This window comes from Plectropomus leopardus, chromosome 4 (genome assembly GCF_026936395.1).
Source record: "Plectropomus leopardus strain MGB_pleo_1.0 chromosome 4, ASM2693639v1, whole genome shotgun sequence".
Classification (NCBI taxonomy): domain Eukaryota; kingdom Metazoa; phylum Chordata; class Actinopteri; order Perciformes; family Serranidae; genus Plectropomus; species Plectropomus leopardus.
Window position 1 is genome coordinate 3,534,655 of NC_142179.1, and position 19,274 is coordinate 3,553,928.

The 19,274-nt window shown below is 37.2% G+C and overlaps 2 protein-coding genes across 3 annotated transcripts in view; both read left to right on the plus strand.

Moving 5' to 3' along the window:
* Positions 1–4,632, plus strand: part of anxa3a (annexin A3a) — a 31,099-nt gene extending 26,467 nt beyond the window's left edge. The window contains exon 14 of the mRNA XM_088076331.1: positions 3,631–4,632. Within this exon, the coding sequence (XP_087932457.1) occupies positions 3,631–3,750 (120 nt within the window). The 3' untranslated portion in view covers positions 3,751–4,632. The remainder of the gene's footprint in view (positions 1–3,630) is intronic.
* Positions 4,633–5,482: 850 nt separating this feature from the next.
* Positions 5,483–19,274, plus strand: part of bmp2k (BMP2 inducible kinase) — a 70,954-nt gene continuing 57,162 nt past the window's right edge. The window contains exon 1 of one of the 2 annotated variants that reach the window (XM_042487821.2): positions 5,483–6,571. In XM_042487821.2, coding sequence (XP_042343755.1) covers positions 6,421–6,571 — 151 coding nt within the window. In that variant the 5' untranslated portion in view covers positions 5,483–6,420. The remainder of the gene's footprint in view (positions 6,572–19,274) is intronic. The other variant, XM_042487820.2, reaches the window with a different exon arrangement.

The following is a 19,274-nucleotide window of genomic DNA, read 5'->3' on the forward strand; positions in this document are numbered from 1 at the left end:
AATTTTATTGATTGATTTTTATTTTTATTTATTTATTTTTTTTTAATTTTTAATTTTTTAAATTTATTTTTATTTTTATGTATTCATTTTTATCTTATTTTATTTTATTTTATATTTTATTTAGCAACTATTGTATTAACCCTATAGTGAGTTTTTAGTGACCTCTTGCCTTTTTCTCATGCCCTAATCACACTCCCTCAGACATTCCTCGTGCCCGTGAAGTCTTGTGTTTTGCATTACTGTAGCTTTTTTCATCAGCCTGCATTGAGTCTTCAATTTGTGACGGTATCTTCAGTGACAATGTGTGCTCTCACAGCAGCACTCCAGTGAAGAAAACCAAACTCACGGGGGAAAACTCAGAAATGTAGGCCAAGTTCATCCGTGCTCGCTGCGCTCCACACTCCAAAACTGGTGTGTGTGATGCAGAGTGTAAAGTGTAACAGACCAGAACTCAAGAGCAGAGCTTCCATCCCCAATGACACAAATCCAGGAAATGTAAGCTTGTCCGTGAAATTTCCCCCAATTATGTTCTTCCCTCGTGAAAAGTCTCCATTTATAAGCTGAGCTGCTATTCAGAAATACAGTATATAGACCAGCTCTGCAGTCTCACCAACACTTCACTGCTTCACTGTGTGTGAGGATGAATGGAGGCTGAAAGAAAGGCTGGAGCGGGGTTAGCATGAGGACACAAGGCTTTCACCATCCCATTAACCCTTTGAAACCTGGATCACTTTTCATGTGCTGCGTTCAGATGTCTTTTAAGGGGATCGTGCATTTAAGCCTTTGAACGAATAGAGATAGTTGGTTTGATTTTTGTTAGAAAACATAAAAAATTAGGTAATAAGTAAATTGTCAAAATATGTCCCACAAGCTGCAAGAAAATAGTAGATTTAAAGAATTATTTTTTTTAAAAGCTAGGGGAATTATTACAGAAAATATTTCTAATTTTAATAATTATATATTCAAAATTATTTGGCAAACTTATTTTAATTTTTAAGCACTTTTCCAAGTTGTTTTCTTGATTTTCTTGTAACTTTCCCATAGAATTTTGTTGTTGTTTGTTTGATTTTGTAAATGTTCATTTTCTGGTATTTTCTTGTATTTTTAATGATTTTTGCTCATTTTTGGGGGGTTTATTTTTTCCTTAAGCTGCTCATTGCCTTCATTCCATTAGAATTTAAAATTGTTAAATTTTAAAAGCTATGGGAATATGTCCAAAAAACCAATATGTCTAGTAACAACAATAATAATAATAATAATAATAATAATAATAATAATAATAATAATAATAATAATAATATATATAAAATTATTTCACAGAATTATTACATTTTTTAAGCACTTTTCCAGATTGTTTCCTTTTTTTACTTTCCCATTGTTTTTGTTGTTGTTGTTCGTTTGCTTTATTTGTTTTTTTGAATTTACAATTTCTTTGGTAAGTTTCTTATATTTTTAATAATTTTTTGATGATTTTTTTGGTCATTTCTTCTTAAGTTTCTCATAGCAAATTTTGAGGGTTAAACAGTTGGTTTCCCCCTCAGAATCCTCCTCAGTGTGTTCATGAAGCCACGTTCCCCCAAAAACACTTTAAATTCTATGTCTTTTTTTATTCACAAAAAGCTCATCCACAAGACAGAATCACCTATAATGTTCCATAACTCCATGTTTTTACGGCTGCAAAAACCTGTCAAATTTCACACACAGCATGTTTGAAACCTTTGTTAATTTGGGAATTTAATCGGGGGTTTTATCAGTTTCCCCTTTTTTTCACTGTTAAGTAGCTTAAGGCTGTTAAGATTATGTTTGTTCGCCATCTGGCAGTATTGAATTTATTCAGTATCAGCTTGTTCGAGTGCTTCCATGGCAACTGCATACAGAACATTCAAAGCATCTAAAAAGTGCTTCACCTTTACCTTTAAAGTGATTGCTGGCGCGCTCTCTCTGTCTTGCACTTGATCTCACAAAAAGGGCTTTAATGCATGGATGAAATGACACATTATTAGATTTAAAACATTTGGGGCTGAGGCTGCTGATGCCCAGGCCTACCAACGCCACTGACCACTGGATCAAGGAGTTGTAGCAGCTAGTTTCTGTGAGAAATGTGTTCAAATGATCTTTCTCTCCATGTCCAGTAAAGTTGTCCACAAAAAAGAAATGACCCAAAAATTTGCAAGAAATTTATTAAAAAAAAAATACAGGAAAATTAGTTTTGAAGAAATTAAAAAGAAATAGAAAATAGAATAAAATAAAAAACAGGCAATAATACTTGAAAAATGTGCTTAGAAATAAGAAAAATAAAAAAATATATATCTGAAGAAAATCTATATCCAAAAATCAGCAAGAAATGAGTAAAAGAGTACTCTGAATTTCCCTAAAAAATAGTTTAAAAAAAGAAAATATAAAGGAAACTCAAAAAGTACATTAAAAAAATCCAGAAAAGAAATGTCCTGGAAAAAGTAGAAGTTTAATTATTTTGTTACATAATTTTAAATGAATATCATGATAGATATATTTTCCCTGCTTTTTTTTCATTTCCCCCACATATTTCCTTAGCTTTTTAAAAATAAATTTCCAAATCTATTAATTTCTTGCAATTTGTGGAACATTTTTCACCAAGTTGCTCATTGCCTTTTTTTCTCACGTTTTTAACATAATAAGCATCAATTTGCTCACTGTTCAAAGATTAAAATACTAGTGAAAGGCATCTGAAAGCAGCACAAAAAAGTGATGTTGCTCCACGTTTTAAAGTGTTAAACAGACTCTCCTCGGGTGTGCAGCAAACTACCAGGAGGTCAGAGGTCAGCGTTGGAGCTGGTTCACTTATTTTGCACTAAGACGCTCTGCAGGGTTGGTGTTTGTTTGTACATTATGTGATGAACGATGGTTTTTCTGTACCTCTGTGTGGAGAACTGAAACACCAACAGGTGGCAGCAGACAGCTCACACACAGCCTGACAACAATAAGTGTGTCAGAGAGGAAAGATTCCCCCCTGCAGAAACAGGATGTGTCCAGACATGGGGGTTTGTACAGTCATGTGATCTGGCTCTGCTCCTCCTCATCTCTTATGTAATCCCCTCCTCAGCCATGTGCTCCCCCTATAACCACTGACCTGAATGTGGTAATTGTAACCACTTATCTGCACAAATAGACATTTTTCCCCTCAAGTCATTGACATAAACAAGACAGAAGTGATTTTGGGTGATGTTGCACATGTGTTAGACCATGAACAAGTTAATTTGTGTAGCATTATAAGGTGAATTTCCCGGCCTGCACACATGCCTTTGTTCACAAAGCGTGTAGTTCGCAGAGGCAGCTGTCACAGCACTTCCTCATTGGCTGCTGAAATATTACATTGTTTTTCTCCACTGCAGATAATCATTAAAATAAAAGAAAGTGTGAGATCAGTTCACTCACACTGAGGAGCTAATCATCTTTGCATGCTTTTTAAAAAAATCAGTGAACAGGAATAACAAAGGCGCAGAGGAGGATTACTTTAGGGTTTTTTAATAATAAACAAGATGATGGATGTGACTGAGGCGAACACGTTACTCCAGTGTAGCCTGAGGTTTGTTTATTTCTCCATGCACTGCATTCTTTCCAGCCTGTTTTGTGCTCTCCTTCCTCAACCAGACTGCTCCGTCTGTCTGTCACTCACACCGCCCTGTTACAGATGAGCATTGTCTGGACGCTTCTTATGGGAGCCCGTTGCTACCAAGAAAAGGGAAAACAATAAATGTAAGGAATGCTTAACTGGAAGGCAAAAAAAAAAAAAAAATCCACCATCTTTTAAGAAATTAATTTAAGATGTGATGCCAATGATAGTACTAGAGAAGTTCAGATGCCAGAAGTATAACAAAACCTGGCCGCCTTTCTTTAACTATTGTAAAACCTTGTAATTTGGTGTAGTATGTAAGCATGTTAGATGTATTTATTTTTTTAATTATTGTTTTACTTTACTATACTTACTTTTTATTTATGTATTTTTGTCTTTTGTCTTTTTATTTTGGTTACTTGTGTAAACCTGGATGGGAGGGTGTGGTGGATATCTGTGCAAATGAAAGTCAAAGAAAATACATGTTAAATGGTTGTATTCTGAAAACATAAGAAAAGTTGTAAAAAAAACCCAAATAACCAACTCGTGAGTAATAAAGAGTATTAAGAACATATCACCACATGTGCTTTGATGTAATTACTTTTGGGAGATAAATTCTGGGTCTGTATATGTACAGGTAGTATGTACTTAAAAAATGAGAGGACTCATTCCTCAATTTGTAGTTAAAGCTGTGGTCTGTTTTTTGTTTTTTTGTTTTTTGCTTCAAAATGGATATAAAACCTATTGTGTGAACAAATAATTTGAAATCAAAGGTGCGCTGACAAGACTTTTTCTGATCATCTTCAAAACAATGCTTATTTAAGAATAAACTTAATATACAACCTAACCCACTCCCTGTGTTTTAATTATGTATTATTTATTATGTTTTATTTATATTTTTTTATTTACGTATTCATTTTATTTAATGTTTTCATAATTAAGAGACTTTAGGCTCCCAAATTCACGACCAGAACAGAAAGTCTAAAGAGGAGCTGCCTCCATCTGAATATTTATTTTTGTACATATCTTTTTGCACATATCATCTCTCCTCTGTTGCATATATTTTCTCTGTTATGTTGTTGTTGGCTTATATACAGTATTTTTATATTTTAGACACAGTACTGGCAAAAGTAAACAAGCATTTCACTGCAAAATGTAAATAAATGTTGAATATGCAACAAATAAAAACCTTGACACTTGAACTTGAAAACTCAAGGGAACAAGTATGTAATTTGTGTATTACTATCTCACATAATATTGACATATGTCATAATATCAATATATTTTTACAGTGGAAATACTACACACCTTGTTTGTATTACAGTCATCCTGTACAGACAGTATTTGTATCTGTATAAGTGACAGGTCTATATAGATTTTACCTTTTTTTATTCCACCTAATTTTTTTCCTAGTTAGCACTGAATTACTTTAAACTTTACTTTTTTCTCTTGCCTCTCATCCTTCAGCTGCTGTAATGTGTGAATTGTCCTTGTAATTTTATCTGATCGCTCATCATATCTACCTGTTTAGGTGAGACAGGTGAGAGCACAGGCAGCTTCCTTGGCCATTGCCCCCAGTTGCCAAGGAGGCTGCCTTTACTCTTGCCTGTTTTATAGTTTACTGGCAATATGTTTATTTCCGTATTATAATATTCCCCTTTCTCTTAAAAATATGACTTCAAACTTGTAAAATTGTGACTTGTTTTTCCTCTTAAAATTGCAACTATATTTTCATAATATTATGACTTTACTCTTGTAAATTATGATTTTATTCTCATAAAATTAAGACTTTTTTTCTTGTAAGACTTTATTTTCATAATGTATTACGAGTTTTTTTCTCATAATATTACGACTTTATTTTCAAAGTCTCCATTTTTTTTCCCTCAACGTGGTCCAAAAATCCGTTGTAATACCATACATATCTTCATTCATTCATTTTTTCCCTCTTTTTTTTCCAGGCACGAATAGGCCGCCATACACTCTCCACTTCCACCAATCATAACAGTGGTAGGGGGCGGGGTCTGGACAGGTTAGGTTGTCACTCTTCATTGGGTAAATAACAAACCACCCACTTATTTTGTAGGCTACCGTCGGGGGAGTCACGAGAAGTTTAACGTTAAGCGAAGCTCCACCGTGAAAAAAAATGGCACGGAGGTGAGCGGAGATGACACAGGTGAACCTGGTGAGAACGACTGCGTTGGGACGGTTCCTGACGAGACGCGGGCTCCCACTTTGTTAGCCCACCTGCACCCCGGGGTGGTGTGGAGCAACCCGCTGCTAGCTCCGCTCGTTAGCCGCTAAGCTAATAGCGAGCTAACTAGCCGCGTCGCCCGAGTTGAGTGAACAAGTCGCGGCGTGTGAAGCTAACCGCGCCGAGGCTACTTTTGGAGGGATCCCGAGTCGGATATAATCCTCGGAGGGATTCGTGTTGCCTGCTTTATTGTTGAACCTCTCCCGTGTCCATTTTTCTCCATTGTTGGCGGAGACTGCACACCGCCTGTCTTCACGCATGCTAGCAACCGCCAGCTACAGCGATGTCTCACAGCAGCTAACACATTTCTGTCGTTTCGGGGCGTTTTGAAGTGGATGCTGTCACTGGTGCAAGCTTTTTGGACACCGACGTGGTTGTATCAGCCCACCTTTTATTGCTACTTTAATGCCGACAGCTTGTAGTCCCCCCAGAAGAGCCAGCCGCGGAGCATGCAGGAAAAGAAAAGACTTCACATAAGTAGATAGGGGGGACACACAACCGAGTTGAACTGGACTGTGTGGTGAATCTACCACCTAAAAACAGGGATTGCATACGGTGATAGACGAAAGAAAAGAGGATGAAGAAGTTTTCCAGGATGCCAAAGTCTGAGAGCGGCGGGCTCGGAGGAGCGTCCGGGTCCGGGTCCAGCTCCGGAGTCAGCAGCTACTTCGGGAAAGTGTTTGCAGTCGGCCGGTTTCAAGTCACCGTGGAGGAGCTCATCGCAGAAGGTATGCACAATGACATTTTTCTCACTTTAAGCTCCGTGATACTTTGTGGGACACACCCGTCCTCTTCAGTTTGAACACAGCAGTCAACTCCTCCAGTTTTGTTCCTTTTATGGGTTTAGTATTTGGTTTCCACTGTTAAAGAGCAGTTTTTTCCCCCTTAAACATGAGCTTTTTCCCCCAAGAAATGACACGCAGAGTGATTGAAATAGGTCGCGCTTCTCTTCCAGGCTGTGCAAGCTTTGGTACTTAAACTGGGACACCAGGGATTTGGTACATAGCTCGAGCGAAAACGTAAGTTTTCCTCATACAGCTGTAGTTTGCATCTTCAGCTGCTCCACTTAAGGGGGGGGGGGGTTTGCCCCCGGGGTAACAACGGTTTCAGCCTCCTGTGTCAACATACAGCATGTTAAGATCCAGCCATTAAAAACAATAACCTACATGCGAGCTCTTCTGCAGTTTTTTTTTTTTTTTTTTTTTTAAGTTGGGCTGTCTAAATGTGCAAACATTAGTTTCTCCATAGGCTGGCAGAGAGACACTATAGCAGTGATGCTCAACATATGGCCTGTAGGACAAATTTGGACCCCATAGTGTGCTTGGTGGCCCCCGTCTATTTTCTTCCTGACAATAAATATAAAGTGATTAACACTGAGAACTGTTTGTGTACTTTTAGTATACATAAGGTGTGGGTGAGCATAAAACAATATGAAAATAGAGATTGTTTATATAAACGAAGTGCCTGTGGAGAATCCTCAGCCCAAGATCCTAAAAAGTCTCAAAATCTGAGACGCATCCTGCAATCCTAGATACATCCTTAAATCTGAGTAACGTACTGAAATCATAGAAACTTGCCAAACTTGCTAAAATCCAAGTAAAGTCCTTAAATCCTAGATACGTCATAAATTCCTAGACATGTCCTAAAATCTTTTTAAAAATCCCAAAAGTCGAGAAACATCCTAAAATCCTAGATTTGCCCTGGAATCTGAGTAATGCCATGAAATCCTAGAGATGTCTTAAAATGCTAGAAACATCCTAAGATTTGAGAAACAACCAAAAATCCTAGAAACAACATAAATCCTAGAAGCAACCTAAAATCCTAGATATGTCCTTGAATCTGACTAACGTTATAAAAACCTAGAAATGTATATAAATCCTTGAAATGCCCGAAAATTCACGACACATCCATAAATCTTAGAAATGTCCTAAATTCTTACAAATGCCTTAAATTCTTACAAACGCCCTTAAGTCCAAGTAATGTCCTAAAGTCTGAGAAGTGTCCTAAATTCCTAGAATGTCCTAAAATTAGTAGTAAATATTTAGTAGTAAAACTCCTTAAATCTTAGAAATGCCCTGAAATCCTAGAAACATTCTGGGGCGCCTGGTGGCTCAGTGGAAAGAGCGGCGCCCCCATGTACAGTGGCTGTGTCCACACCACAGCGGCCGCGGGTTCGAGTCCGGCCTCGGCCCTTTGCTGCATGTCTCCTCTTCTCTCTCTCCCCTTCACACTCACACTGTCCTGTCAATTAAAGGCAATAAAACCACCCCAAAAAATCTTAAAAAAAAAAAAATCCTAGAGACATCCTAAAACCCTAGAAATGTGGCCCCTGGCCTCCTCTCATTTTGCAAAAGTGGCCCCTGAACAAATCAGATAAAGTGTTCTTGCACTATAGTTTCGTGTTAGCATGACTAATTTGATCAGATTGCATACCATCAAAACAAGCAGCAACAGTGCTCGCTAGATAAACACATAAAGCATGTCTTATGCAATGACCGAGCTTACTCAGTGCAGAACTTGAGGATGTCGACAGACTTATTGGAAGATATTTCCTTCATGGCTTAACAAAATTTCCTGATATGTTGAAATGAGAATCTCCTCCATGTGCAGTCACACAAACAGAATGAGGAAGTGTAGAAACAAACAAAGCAGTTGTTATTTCACTAATGCTTTTGTACGTATCGCAGTGTATTAATGAAGCATATTTTGATTTATAGAGCTTCCCAGCTAACCCAGCCTCACCAATTAGTCAAGTAATTGGTCCTTAGGTTCTTTTATTTACCAGGAATTAGTAATATTTTTATACTATTTATTCCAGAATAAGGTGATACTAATGAGGCGTTACTGGAAAAATTGTGCCAAAATTCCACCAATGCAAAATAATATTGCAAAAGTGCTTTAGTCTATAATAAGCACTTAAAAAATCCCCTTGCCGCTCTTCAGTAGAGGGATGAAAGTACACTTAAACTTGTGTCAAATTCAGTTAACATGAAATTTTAAGGCAATCGAGACACTGAGTTGTTTTTTTACATGAAACAAGTAGTATATTTTTACAGTGTACAGAACACTGACTGATTATTATTTTACATAAATCAACAGATAAAATAATAATAATAATAACCTCTATTTGTATAGCACCTTTAATACATAAAATGCAGCTCTAAGTGCTTTACATGCGAGAGTGTTAGTACATATATATTTATAATAAAAAAGTAATGATTAAAAGGCAGCTGCAAATTTTGTTTTACCATTTGAGGACTTTTTAAGTTCAGGTCAGCCCACATGATGGGAAGAGCTTAGGTGGGTGAAAGGGGAAATAAGTGCAGAGCTACTCCCACTTGAGTTTAATTGGACAGTTAAATGAGTTAAGAGACATTATTGAATACATTTTGCGTGCGTACTAACATTGTTACTTAACTTAGAAATCGTTCTTTGTAGGTCACTGTGCGTAAAGAAGGCTAACTAAAAGTTTCAGACTTTTAATGTCTCTTCAACTAACGCAGTGCTGTAAACAGGTTGTTGAGTCAAACTGTAAACCTGATCTCACTTGCCCAAAAAAACAACAACAACCACACACACACACAAAACCCTTCCTGCTAGCAGTCATGAGTCTGTGTCATCATGTAATCATGTGAAGTGATTGTGGCTGGTTTTGCTACCAGGAGCACACGGTTACATAGTGACCTTTGCTCATCGTTTCTGTTGCAGGGTAAGAGCAGGGTGTCCGTGCCAGTCGGAGCTGCACATTAATCATCTAACTGTCTGTTTGATTTCTCGCACAGTGTCTGCTGCATTCAGTAAGAGACACAATGCTAAAGTCAGACTCCAAAAAAAGAATTTAGCTCCTCCGTCAAGGTGGGGCGTAAGTGCCAGGTGTGAAATCTACTGAAGTCAGTAGCTATTTGGTGACATATTCAGAGTGAAACTTAGTGCTTATCAGAAACAGAACATGCGATTATTTATGGCATCAGCAGGCGGCTGTTATTTTTCAAAGAATGATATATGAGATACTTTATCTCATAAAGAAATTATAAGAAAATAAGAAGTTTGTCAAAAGTGTGTTATGCTACAATATATAATGGGGCTGTCCTAGTTTTCTGTTTCTTTTTCTTTTTAAAATTAATTTTCAGGTAATTTTCTTGTACGTTTTATTCATTTCTTGCAAATTTTGGGGTAATTTCTTCTTTTGTGGCTGATTACCTTCTTCCCATGTTTTTGAAAGAAATCAAGCCAATTTGCTCAGGCTCAAAGGATTAATTTAATAATAATATAATTTATGTAGTAGTCATCAAATAATAATTGATAATATATATAATGAAAAAAAAGATATTTGTACATGTGATAACAATATTGCCACACAAAATGTAGTGATGCTATGCATTATCGCCCTCTCCCCACCCCTAATAAGCAATAATAAGACAAAATAAATAAATAAATAGAATGAGAAATCACCCAAAAAGTGAATTAAATTCAACCATAGTGATTCTCTTATAACCATTTAAATATGTGACAGCATTTGTACTCTACTGTATGCAATTTTAAATAGAGCTCACAGTGCCACACTTCAATAAAAACTTGGTTAAGTAGAAATAAAATGACAGTCAATAAAAATATTTCAGAGCACAAAAAGCTACTCTATTACAGTAACCATAGAAAATCAATTAATGGCTTCCACCACTTCAGTTGCACTCATGATGTAGGCTAAATACACACTTAGACGAGCAGCTTGAGGATGCATTCCTATAAATATAGCACTCTACGGTGTCGTGATTGCATAAGGAGCTGAGTACTTTACTTTTCCTGTCAGTGGTGGTCCAGCGTGCTGCCCATTCAGCAACACAGGACCTCAGTTCTGTAGTGAGGTTTGGGGGTTTGTGGCTTAAAACACTTGGCAGGTAACCAATCGTCATTTGGAGGTCTTGTTCTGTTTAAAAACCTGCCGGGAAAGTGGTAAATGTGTCAAGGTTAATTTTGGGATTTACCTGCCATGTTGGCCCAGAGACCACCAAGTAACTGTGTATCAGGTGTGTTTGGAAAAGAAAAGAAAAACTTTTTCTTTGTCCAGATGAGAACAGTAAAATTTACAGTGCACAGTCAGTTAACCTGAGGATCCACATTACAATAACCTGAACGATGTTCAGATTATTAGTAGTGAAAACACAATCTGAATCAGCTGCAGCAGCAGTCTGCCATAAGGTGTGGTTTTATATGTGAAGTGAGACTGAGGCTGTTTTGATCGCAGCAGTTCCTTCTTGTCAAAAAGTTTTGCGTGACCATATCTGATGAGAGAAAACCACAGAATAAACGGATGCTCATACTGATTGTTCTTCCCGTCACCTTAACTATTTGGTGTCTGCAACTTAAATTTCCTTTTGGAGGTGTTATCTGGTCTTGCCGTAGCCCAAATCTGAAGAAATTTTCAAAATCAGTCATACCCAAAAAGTGAGTTTTTTTTAAAAAAAAAATTTTTTTAATAATCATATTAAATGTGTTCTTTGGGCACATGGGACTGCTGCTTATTTAAATATATTTAATTATATTCCTGGATACACAATTAATTATTTTGTATATGCACACATATGTAGTGTAGATTCTTTTTTTTTACTTGCATTGTTTTTTTTGTACATATTTAATGATCATTATTGGAGGAAGTCTGGGATCTAAGATTTTCATAGCTTATTATTGCTTCTCTAGTGATGACTTAAACATGCTGTGGGCACTGGTTTACTTTTTGGGCTGACTTCTTGGTACTGATGGATCAAGTGCTGTTTTAACAGCTAGCAGCTTTACCCGTTGTTTTTATATACAGTATATATATATATATATGTATATATATATATATATATATATATATATATATATATAATTTTATTATTTTTTAAATATACAAACAACACAGTGACAAACTGAAAGCACCAATTTACATTAAGCACAACTCAAAAATACATTTACAAGACAATAAAATAAATTTGCCCGTAATGATTCACATAAAATGTAACTAATAAAGTGAAGCACAACAATACAATAAATGGAAAATAAAAAGATGAGAGACAGACAGGATAGCATTAGCTGTAATAACAGTCTATTTTAACACTACTGTGGTGAAAACAGGGAGATGATGCAGGCCATTATTTAATTATGTGGGATGGGAGATTCTCCATGTAGTTGATGAACAGTTGCTAAATTTTATATAAGAGATGTATCTTATTTTTTTGTGATTAAGTTATCTTGTGTAGAGGAATTAAGTTGTTCACTTGTTAAAGCCACAGTCCAACAGGCACTCATTGATCTGACTTCCATCTCTTTGCAATGCATTTTTGGCCAGTTGTACCAGTTTAATGAAAAGCACAAACTTCACTTAAAGCCGAACACATACAGCTATAGTAAAGAGCCGAGAACATGTTTGAATGATTGAGCAGCTCTGTTTAAAACAGCATCTCCTCCAAATATATTCAAAATGAAACTCATGTCAAGCTCAAAAGTTATGTTTCTGCCATATGGTTAACAGTTTTTTCCAGTGACATATCTGCAGAGCTGGACAGTTCCTACACTGAGTAGGAACATAGTCATTTCCCTCCACTCCCCTTTAGCCTCTGCGGTTTCTCTTGAGCTCTATCTGCTGCTGTCTCCAAGAGGAACACAAAACATGACAAGTAGGAACAGGATGCATCTGTGAGCATCCCGTCACACTTTTCTCCGCTAACTCTTGACATTTGGGGTTAGTCTTGAGTTTAGGAAATCAGTAGGAATGAATTTGGTAAATTATGGGTTTGGAAAGTTTGGTAGTTGCACAAAAAGCCTGGCAAAGTTTAGGGACATCACAATAGACACGTATGAACTGTTTATATTTTGACATTTTGGGAGTTCATTGTGTAGGAATATATAGTACGCTTTTTCCTGCATATCAGATACATACATATCTATTTAATATTTATTTTCTGTCAAGTCTGGAAAAGTATACATTTAAAATGTATAATATGTAGGTGCCCTGTCCTCAGACATCACCCTGACCTTTCTACACTCAGTTGCCTGTTTAATCTTATTTGTTTAAATATTGCTGATCAATTTAATTATTTAAAAAGTGCAAAGAAAGTGTCAGCATGGAAGGAACTTTTACTTTGTAAAACCTGAGGGAGCTTTTTGTTTATTTATTTATTTAAATTTTCACTTGACTTCATAAAAAAAGTTGCTGGGAACTTGTAGTATATAATGTTAAAAGTTTCAGTTTTGATTAAACATTTGCTAAAGGCATTTAAACAATGTTTTGTGTAGGAGTTTGTTATTTTCCAAATTCTAAATTTTGACAGAAATATTCCCAGTTTCCTTGTAAATGCATATTGGTTATCTGTCTCATTAACTACTAACAATCGCTGTTGGTATCGGCCCTGAAAAACCAATATTGATTGACCTCTACAACTGCATGTCCCTAGTTTAATGATGGTTTTTTTTTTTTACATCATCATGCATATTTCTTCAACCCAGAGGAAATATAGCCAGTTTTCTGGTGAATACACCCTTATTGGTTTTATTAAGAATGCTTGAAGCCACCATTTAAGAAGGCAGACAAACTGTTCCCAAACTGATCGCTCTGCAGTCAGAATATTAAATCAGGCTATTTGCTGAGCAGCAACGAAGCATTTAACAGATAACTGCCTCTGGAACATGTCTCGTTGTCTGTTTAACTTGCATAATAGCCATTATGTCACTGTTATTTATTCACCAGACCACCACCGCCACGTTACATGACTGCTGTACTGTAGCTACCTGACACTGGAGGTACAAGGCAAACAGTTCATGTTTGCATGTGTCGGTAAATTCTTCACGTCACTGCCTCTGTCTAATTAACAGGAAGACCTTGACTCAGTGGTTTCACTTCCTATGTTTGCAGTTTTACAAGCATGTTAGCAGCTAGGTCATAATTCATCACTGCCTCGTCTAATTAGGGTCACCTCCATCTTCTAAGGCGACTTCATAGTGGTTCCCTGTGTCTGTTCATCATTTTAACCTCCTTCATGTAGAAACCTTGAGTGGCCCATTTGAGTGTTGTCTGAGCTTTGTAAGTGACACACGTTTGTCACAAAACAAAAAACTTTTTCTCCAAACATGCTGACTTTACACAAATTTTCCCTATTTGCTTGCTGTCAGCAGAATCATGAAACGTTTGCACGGGGCTTTGTAATGGCGCTCTGTAAGTGTGAGACTTGCAGCCTCGATCGCAGGGACTCCCTGACCACGACAAGCCACAGATCATGTAAACAGGAGAAACGCAAACACTGTTTCCATGCAAACAACTACTGTGTTCAAAGTGAACATGATGCGTTTTCACTTTGTCCTTTGCCACCTGTGATCTGGACAGATGCCATGCATTCACCAAACAGGTTTTTTGGCCTCTGTGCTACTAGAAATTTACTGAACAAATGTGTCAGTGTGAGTGCGGTTACACTTGAAACAAGTGCGTTTGATAAGCTCTTTGTTGTGAGTTTCTGTAGCTGTGTTTGCTTTGTTACAGAGATTAAAATAAATGAAAGCTAAATCCTGATGTTAGGTAAATACACTGTAGATATCTGCTCCTTTTTTGGGTCTGACAGTTTAGATAAAATGAAAAGCAGTCGGCCTGAGTGATATGGCTATAATCAGTATCATGGTATTAATAACAATATTTTTCCAAGATGGAGCGGTGGGACACCATAATTCCTCATTTGGTGTTTCTGCGATGATGTTGGAGAGCAGTGTCTGTCTGTGCTCTGTTTCAGGCTGAAAACAGCATAGAGATGAGATTTTACAACTCTGGAAAGTTATTACAGTTGTAAAAATGTTATCCTTCATTATCGTGATTGTGTCCTCTTGCACATATTAGGCTAACACACCATCTTGCTGCATGATGCCACATTGCACTGTGTGTAAGCTCTCTGAAAAATATATTGATGATCTGTCGCTCCTTCCACCACTTTGGTTTTGATTTTTATATTGTTTTTCACAATTTGAAATGGCTAAAATCGTACTTTTTTGTAGAGATGTGTGCAGTGCAACAATATTGATTTGTTCAGCACCTACTTGTCTACTGTTGATCTCTTTCTGTTAATCAAGAGATAACTGCTGCAGGAGTGTGAGCTCCACACAAGGGAACAGTTGGTCAGGGTTCACCTTCACACACACGGAGGCAGGGCTAACTGTTGGCGTCACACGGCCAGTTTTACTTAATGGGTATTGACAGGACAGGATTTAGCTGTTTTTGTTGTTGGTGTGAGTTTGTTGATGTTGGATGTTGGCAGCTGCTGCTGTGTTAGCTCATGCTTTTTAACCTTAAAGATGACCTTCTCTGCTATGCCATCTGCCATTTTTAACGTGACACCTTGTGAATTTGGATGGATTTTGATTGGCTGTGAGTGCTTCTATTGTTCATCAAATCCATCAGAAAGTGTTTCCAACAATATCATTCAACACTGTTGTGGTGTGGTGCCATTCACTTTAATTAGAATGGTATATTTAAACAATATATTTATAGTTAATTCTCTTGGTGCAGATGACCCTTTGCTTGGACAACTGAGCTTTGTGAAACAAAAGCATAATATCATTATGGTACAATTTCAGTGAATGTACATAAATTAAACAACAAATGACTATTTGATTAGCACTCAGCCCTGAGTTGGATGAAGGTCTTTTGCAAACAACAAAATGCTTTTGATTTGCCAACTGTTACATAAACAAAAACAAAACATAATAATTTGAGTGAAACAACTGCAGGTATAATTACTTTTTTAGTCACGACCGTCACTCATTGCGGCGCAGGTCAGAGCGTTCATTTTGATCATCTTTTTTTGAATGACCTATTTGATCCCCCTCTCTCTGCCAGGGGAGGGGGGTGAGAATGCATCCCATCTACATTATTAGCATACTGTACTGGTGATGAATAGGCGCATTGTGCCCCTTTGTTGTCTTATTCTAGCACCCTAGAAAGAATGCTGGTACGACGCAGCACTTGGTCCCGTGATGGGCATCGCTGCCTTTGTGCTTGCTCATTGAGGCCTTCTGTATCTGCCTCTCTGCGTTGCCGCCCCTCCCCTCTTTGTAAAACTGCAAATGAATAATTTTCTCCAAATTCATCATCACCCGATCTGAGGAGGGCGTCCGGCCAAATGTGGGAGTGAACTCTGGTCACGTGGAGACCGCCAAAACAGAGAGACATTTGTGTTGCAGTCCACCATAACATTTTACTTCAGTGAACTGTGGTTTTATGTCTTTGATCAATATTTTGACAAATTTGGGTTATTTTGAGACTCATGTATCATTTGGACTCAATTTAGCAGGCTTAACAGTTACCAAATTCAATTTCAACCAGATAGTGCTAAGAGTTATCATAGTACCTCTAGTGTTTTTTCTTTATGAAAGAAATTTGTTGTACTGACCTTGAATGAGGACAACTTTTATGAATATGCTCGCAGATGAGTTCATGAGAAGCCCAAGGTTTTCCCAACTCATCTTTGAAGTGTACTTGTGTCAGGAGTTTGATGAAGTTGTTGATAAGTGTACTACAGGATTGTATGAATTGTTTCTAAATACACTAATATTGGCATTGTCGATCCCTCACAATGATAAACAAAGGACTGTAGTCTTGCAAGGGCTTATCTATACATATCTATGTATAAGGACACGGATAGTCTTCTGTCTTTAGCTGCGTTAATTTTTCCATATTCTTGCACATTTTCCGAAACTTGTGGATATGGAGCTTTACCACCGGAGATCGTGGAGGGAGTGCAGGGTAGTTCTAGTGTGATGCGACCATAGGAGATGACAAAGAAATTTTAAAAAAGCTGGAAGTCAGTAAGCATTTTTTTTCCTGTAAAAATCTTTTTGTTTTTCACTCTGATGTTCATAAGCTGCTTATTTTTTTTTTGCAACAGTTCCTAAAAGTATATAACAACAGTTTTCATTCAAATGAACACAACTGTTTTCTAGGCTAGAGCAATACAATTTAACCTTCGAGAAATTAACATCTTTTTGTCATTATTAATCTCTTAGTTTGAGCAGTTTATGTTTGTCAGGGTATCAAATGGAACTTAATTTGTATGGAGCGTCTTGTGAATAACACAAAATGGCATTGCACATGGTCAGTAAGTCCAAGCTGTCAAAATGTATTTATTGGCCTATTTACAGATCACCATTGTCTACAACGCTACCTCTGTTAAAAGGTACATTATTACAACCTTCTCCGTTGCCTCGTGTATTGTTATGTGAAAATCTCGACTCCGCCCTCTATTGCCACCTATTGGATGTATTCATGCTAACATTAAGGGCAGTGATGTTAACGTTTAAAACAGACGTATCTATTTTAGTACGCAAAGGAAATATAAATGAGCCATTAGTCAAATGTTTGGGTTTTGTTGTGGACTTAAAGTTCTTTTTCAGTCAAAGGTTCCCATCTAGCAGTGTGCAAATGTGTCATTTTGATGTCAACATTGAAATGACTGCTCTTATAAGCAAAGGATTATAAATGTCAATATATTGCTCAGGCTTTTGAGCTGTCACGACTTGTGGACAAGGTCCTGGTCGAGGTCGTCTCTCCGGAGAGACTAAGTACAGGTTGGAAAGTGATCATAGGCTTACGTGAGCTCACTGAACTCCAGCATGACTACACTTGATTGGATGACATGTCAGAAGTGATGAATGATTGCCTCACTCTTAATGACTGTGGGTCATGTAAACAAGTCAGTGCCAAAGTGCCACTCCAGTCTGCAGTGTGTTGTTATTATGCTGTTTGTTATGGAAAAGAAAACTTTTTTTCAGACTTATAGAACCGTGTCTGAACAAGCTGTAAACAAGTTTATTATAAGTGTACGTCGGCATTGCAAACTTGAAACAGCATTTCAAAATGAGAAAGTTTTAATTTATTTAAAAGGAAGGTTGTGAAGGCTCCTCCATGTCTACTTGAGAAAGTAGCACAGGGAATACATAGCCGGAACTGTGCAGTCTAATCAGTTTTTGGTGATGTTTTCATAGCTTCTTTGTTCAGCCCAAGGTTCATGTAAACTATGGGCCCTTAATATACTCCACTACATACCTAAAGACCCATTGTTTAGTCTGAACTGACCATGTCACATTAAATTTGACCGACACGGACCCTCTACATGTTTAAGTTACACTTGGACCTGTGACAAGGGATGCATTGATTGTGAAATTCTGGGCCAATAGCCAATACCAATGTTTTGTTATTGTTATTTGTTTTGTTTTGTTGTTATTTATTCCCCTTTTTGCTCCATGTGCCAAACACCTTTTCCTTTGTATGTCATTATCAGGGCTTGGCGATATGGCTTTAAAATAATATCACGTTATTGTTAAGCTATATAGCGATGCACAATATATATCCCGATATTTTAAATTATCTCCTCTAAACTACTGTAAACTACTAAAATAATAAATAATAATACTGTCATAAAATTAAGCTACAGAAACTACCTTTATAATAAAGTTTAATAACATGCAGTTATAATGTTAAAATAAAGTATACAGATGAATAAAGTACTGTTATAGAAAAGTTAAATAAAGTATTGTTGTAATTAAATAAATCAAAATGCAACCTATGGTGCTTTTATTTTGAAAGAGCTGGCTCATCTTGGGCTGTAGGTGTTGATGTTTTTGCGGTGCAGTTTCTGGTCAACAGTTGGATGTTAGCAGAAAGTTAAACAGTAGCTGCAGTATTCAAGGATTCATTCACTACGAGCTGTAAACAAACTAACAGCTCTCCAGTTCATTTTTATTTTATTGCAAAGATTTCCAAGTCCCACTGGTGCTCTGTGGCCGTTAAATATGACTAAATAGTTGTGATTGGAGCTCTGCAAAAGCCCTGGTCACACATCCCTAGTGCTGTGTCTGACTTGTCATACCTAAACCACGTCCAAACGTGGGATCAAGCTCCTCCTCGTTTTTAGGCCCGTTGGTCTTTTGATGAATTCCCACGTTCTGTATCACTTTCCAGCTCCTCCATGTTTGTTTGTGTTGTTGCCATGCATTGTGTAAACACCCCCTCAGCCACACAGACTGACCAAAGTGTAATCAGATGCCATAAATGAAATAAACAATGTCACATAATATGAAACGACAGGCGTTTTTTTTATCGTCAGACAATATATTCGAAGTATCGCACAGCCCTATTCATGATGATGTTGATCTTGGTATCACAGCTGACCTTGTTGTTGTAATATTTTCACCCTCATGTATCCTCCTCATCCAGCAGCATCTCTGTCTCTTTCCCAATTTCATCATAAAGCCTCCAAAGCGCAGCCACTTGTGTCGGTCGGTTCAGTTGTAAACACTGTTCAGATGTATGAGAGCCGTCTGCCAGAACCTTCCAGCTCACTCAGCCCAGAATGAAAAAAACATGTACACTCATCGCTGCACCTCCTCATATTACCTTTTATGGACCTGCTCTTCAGA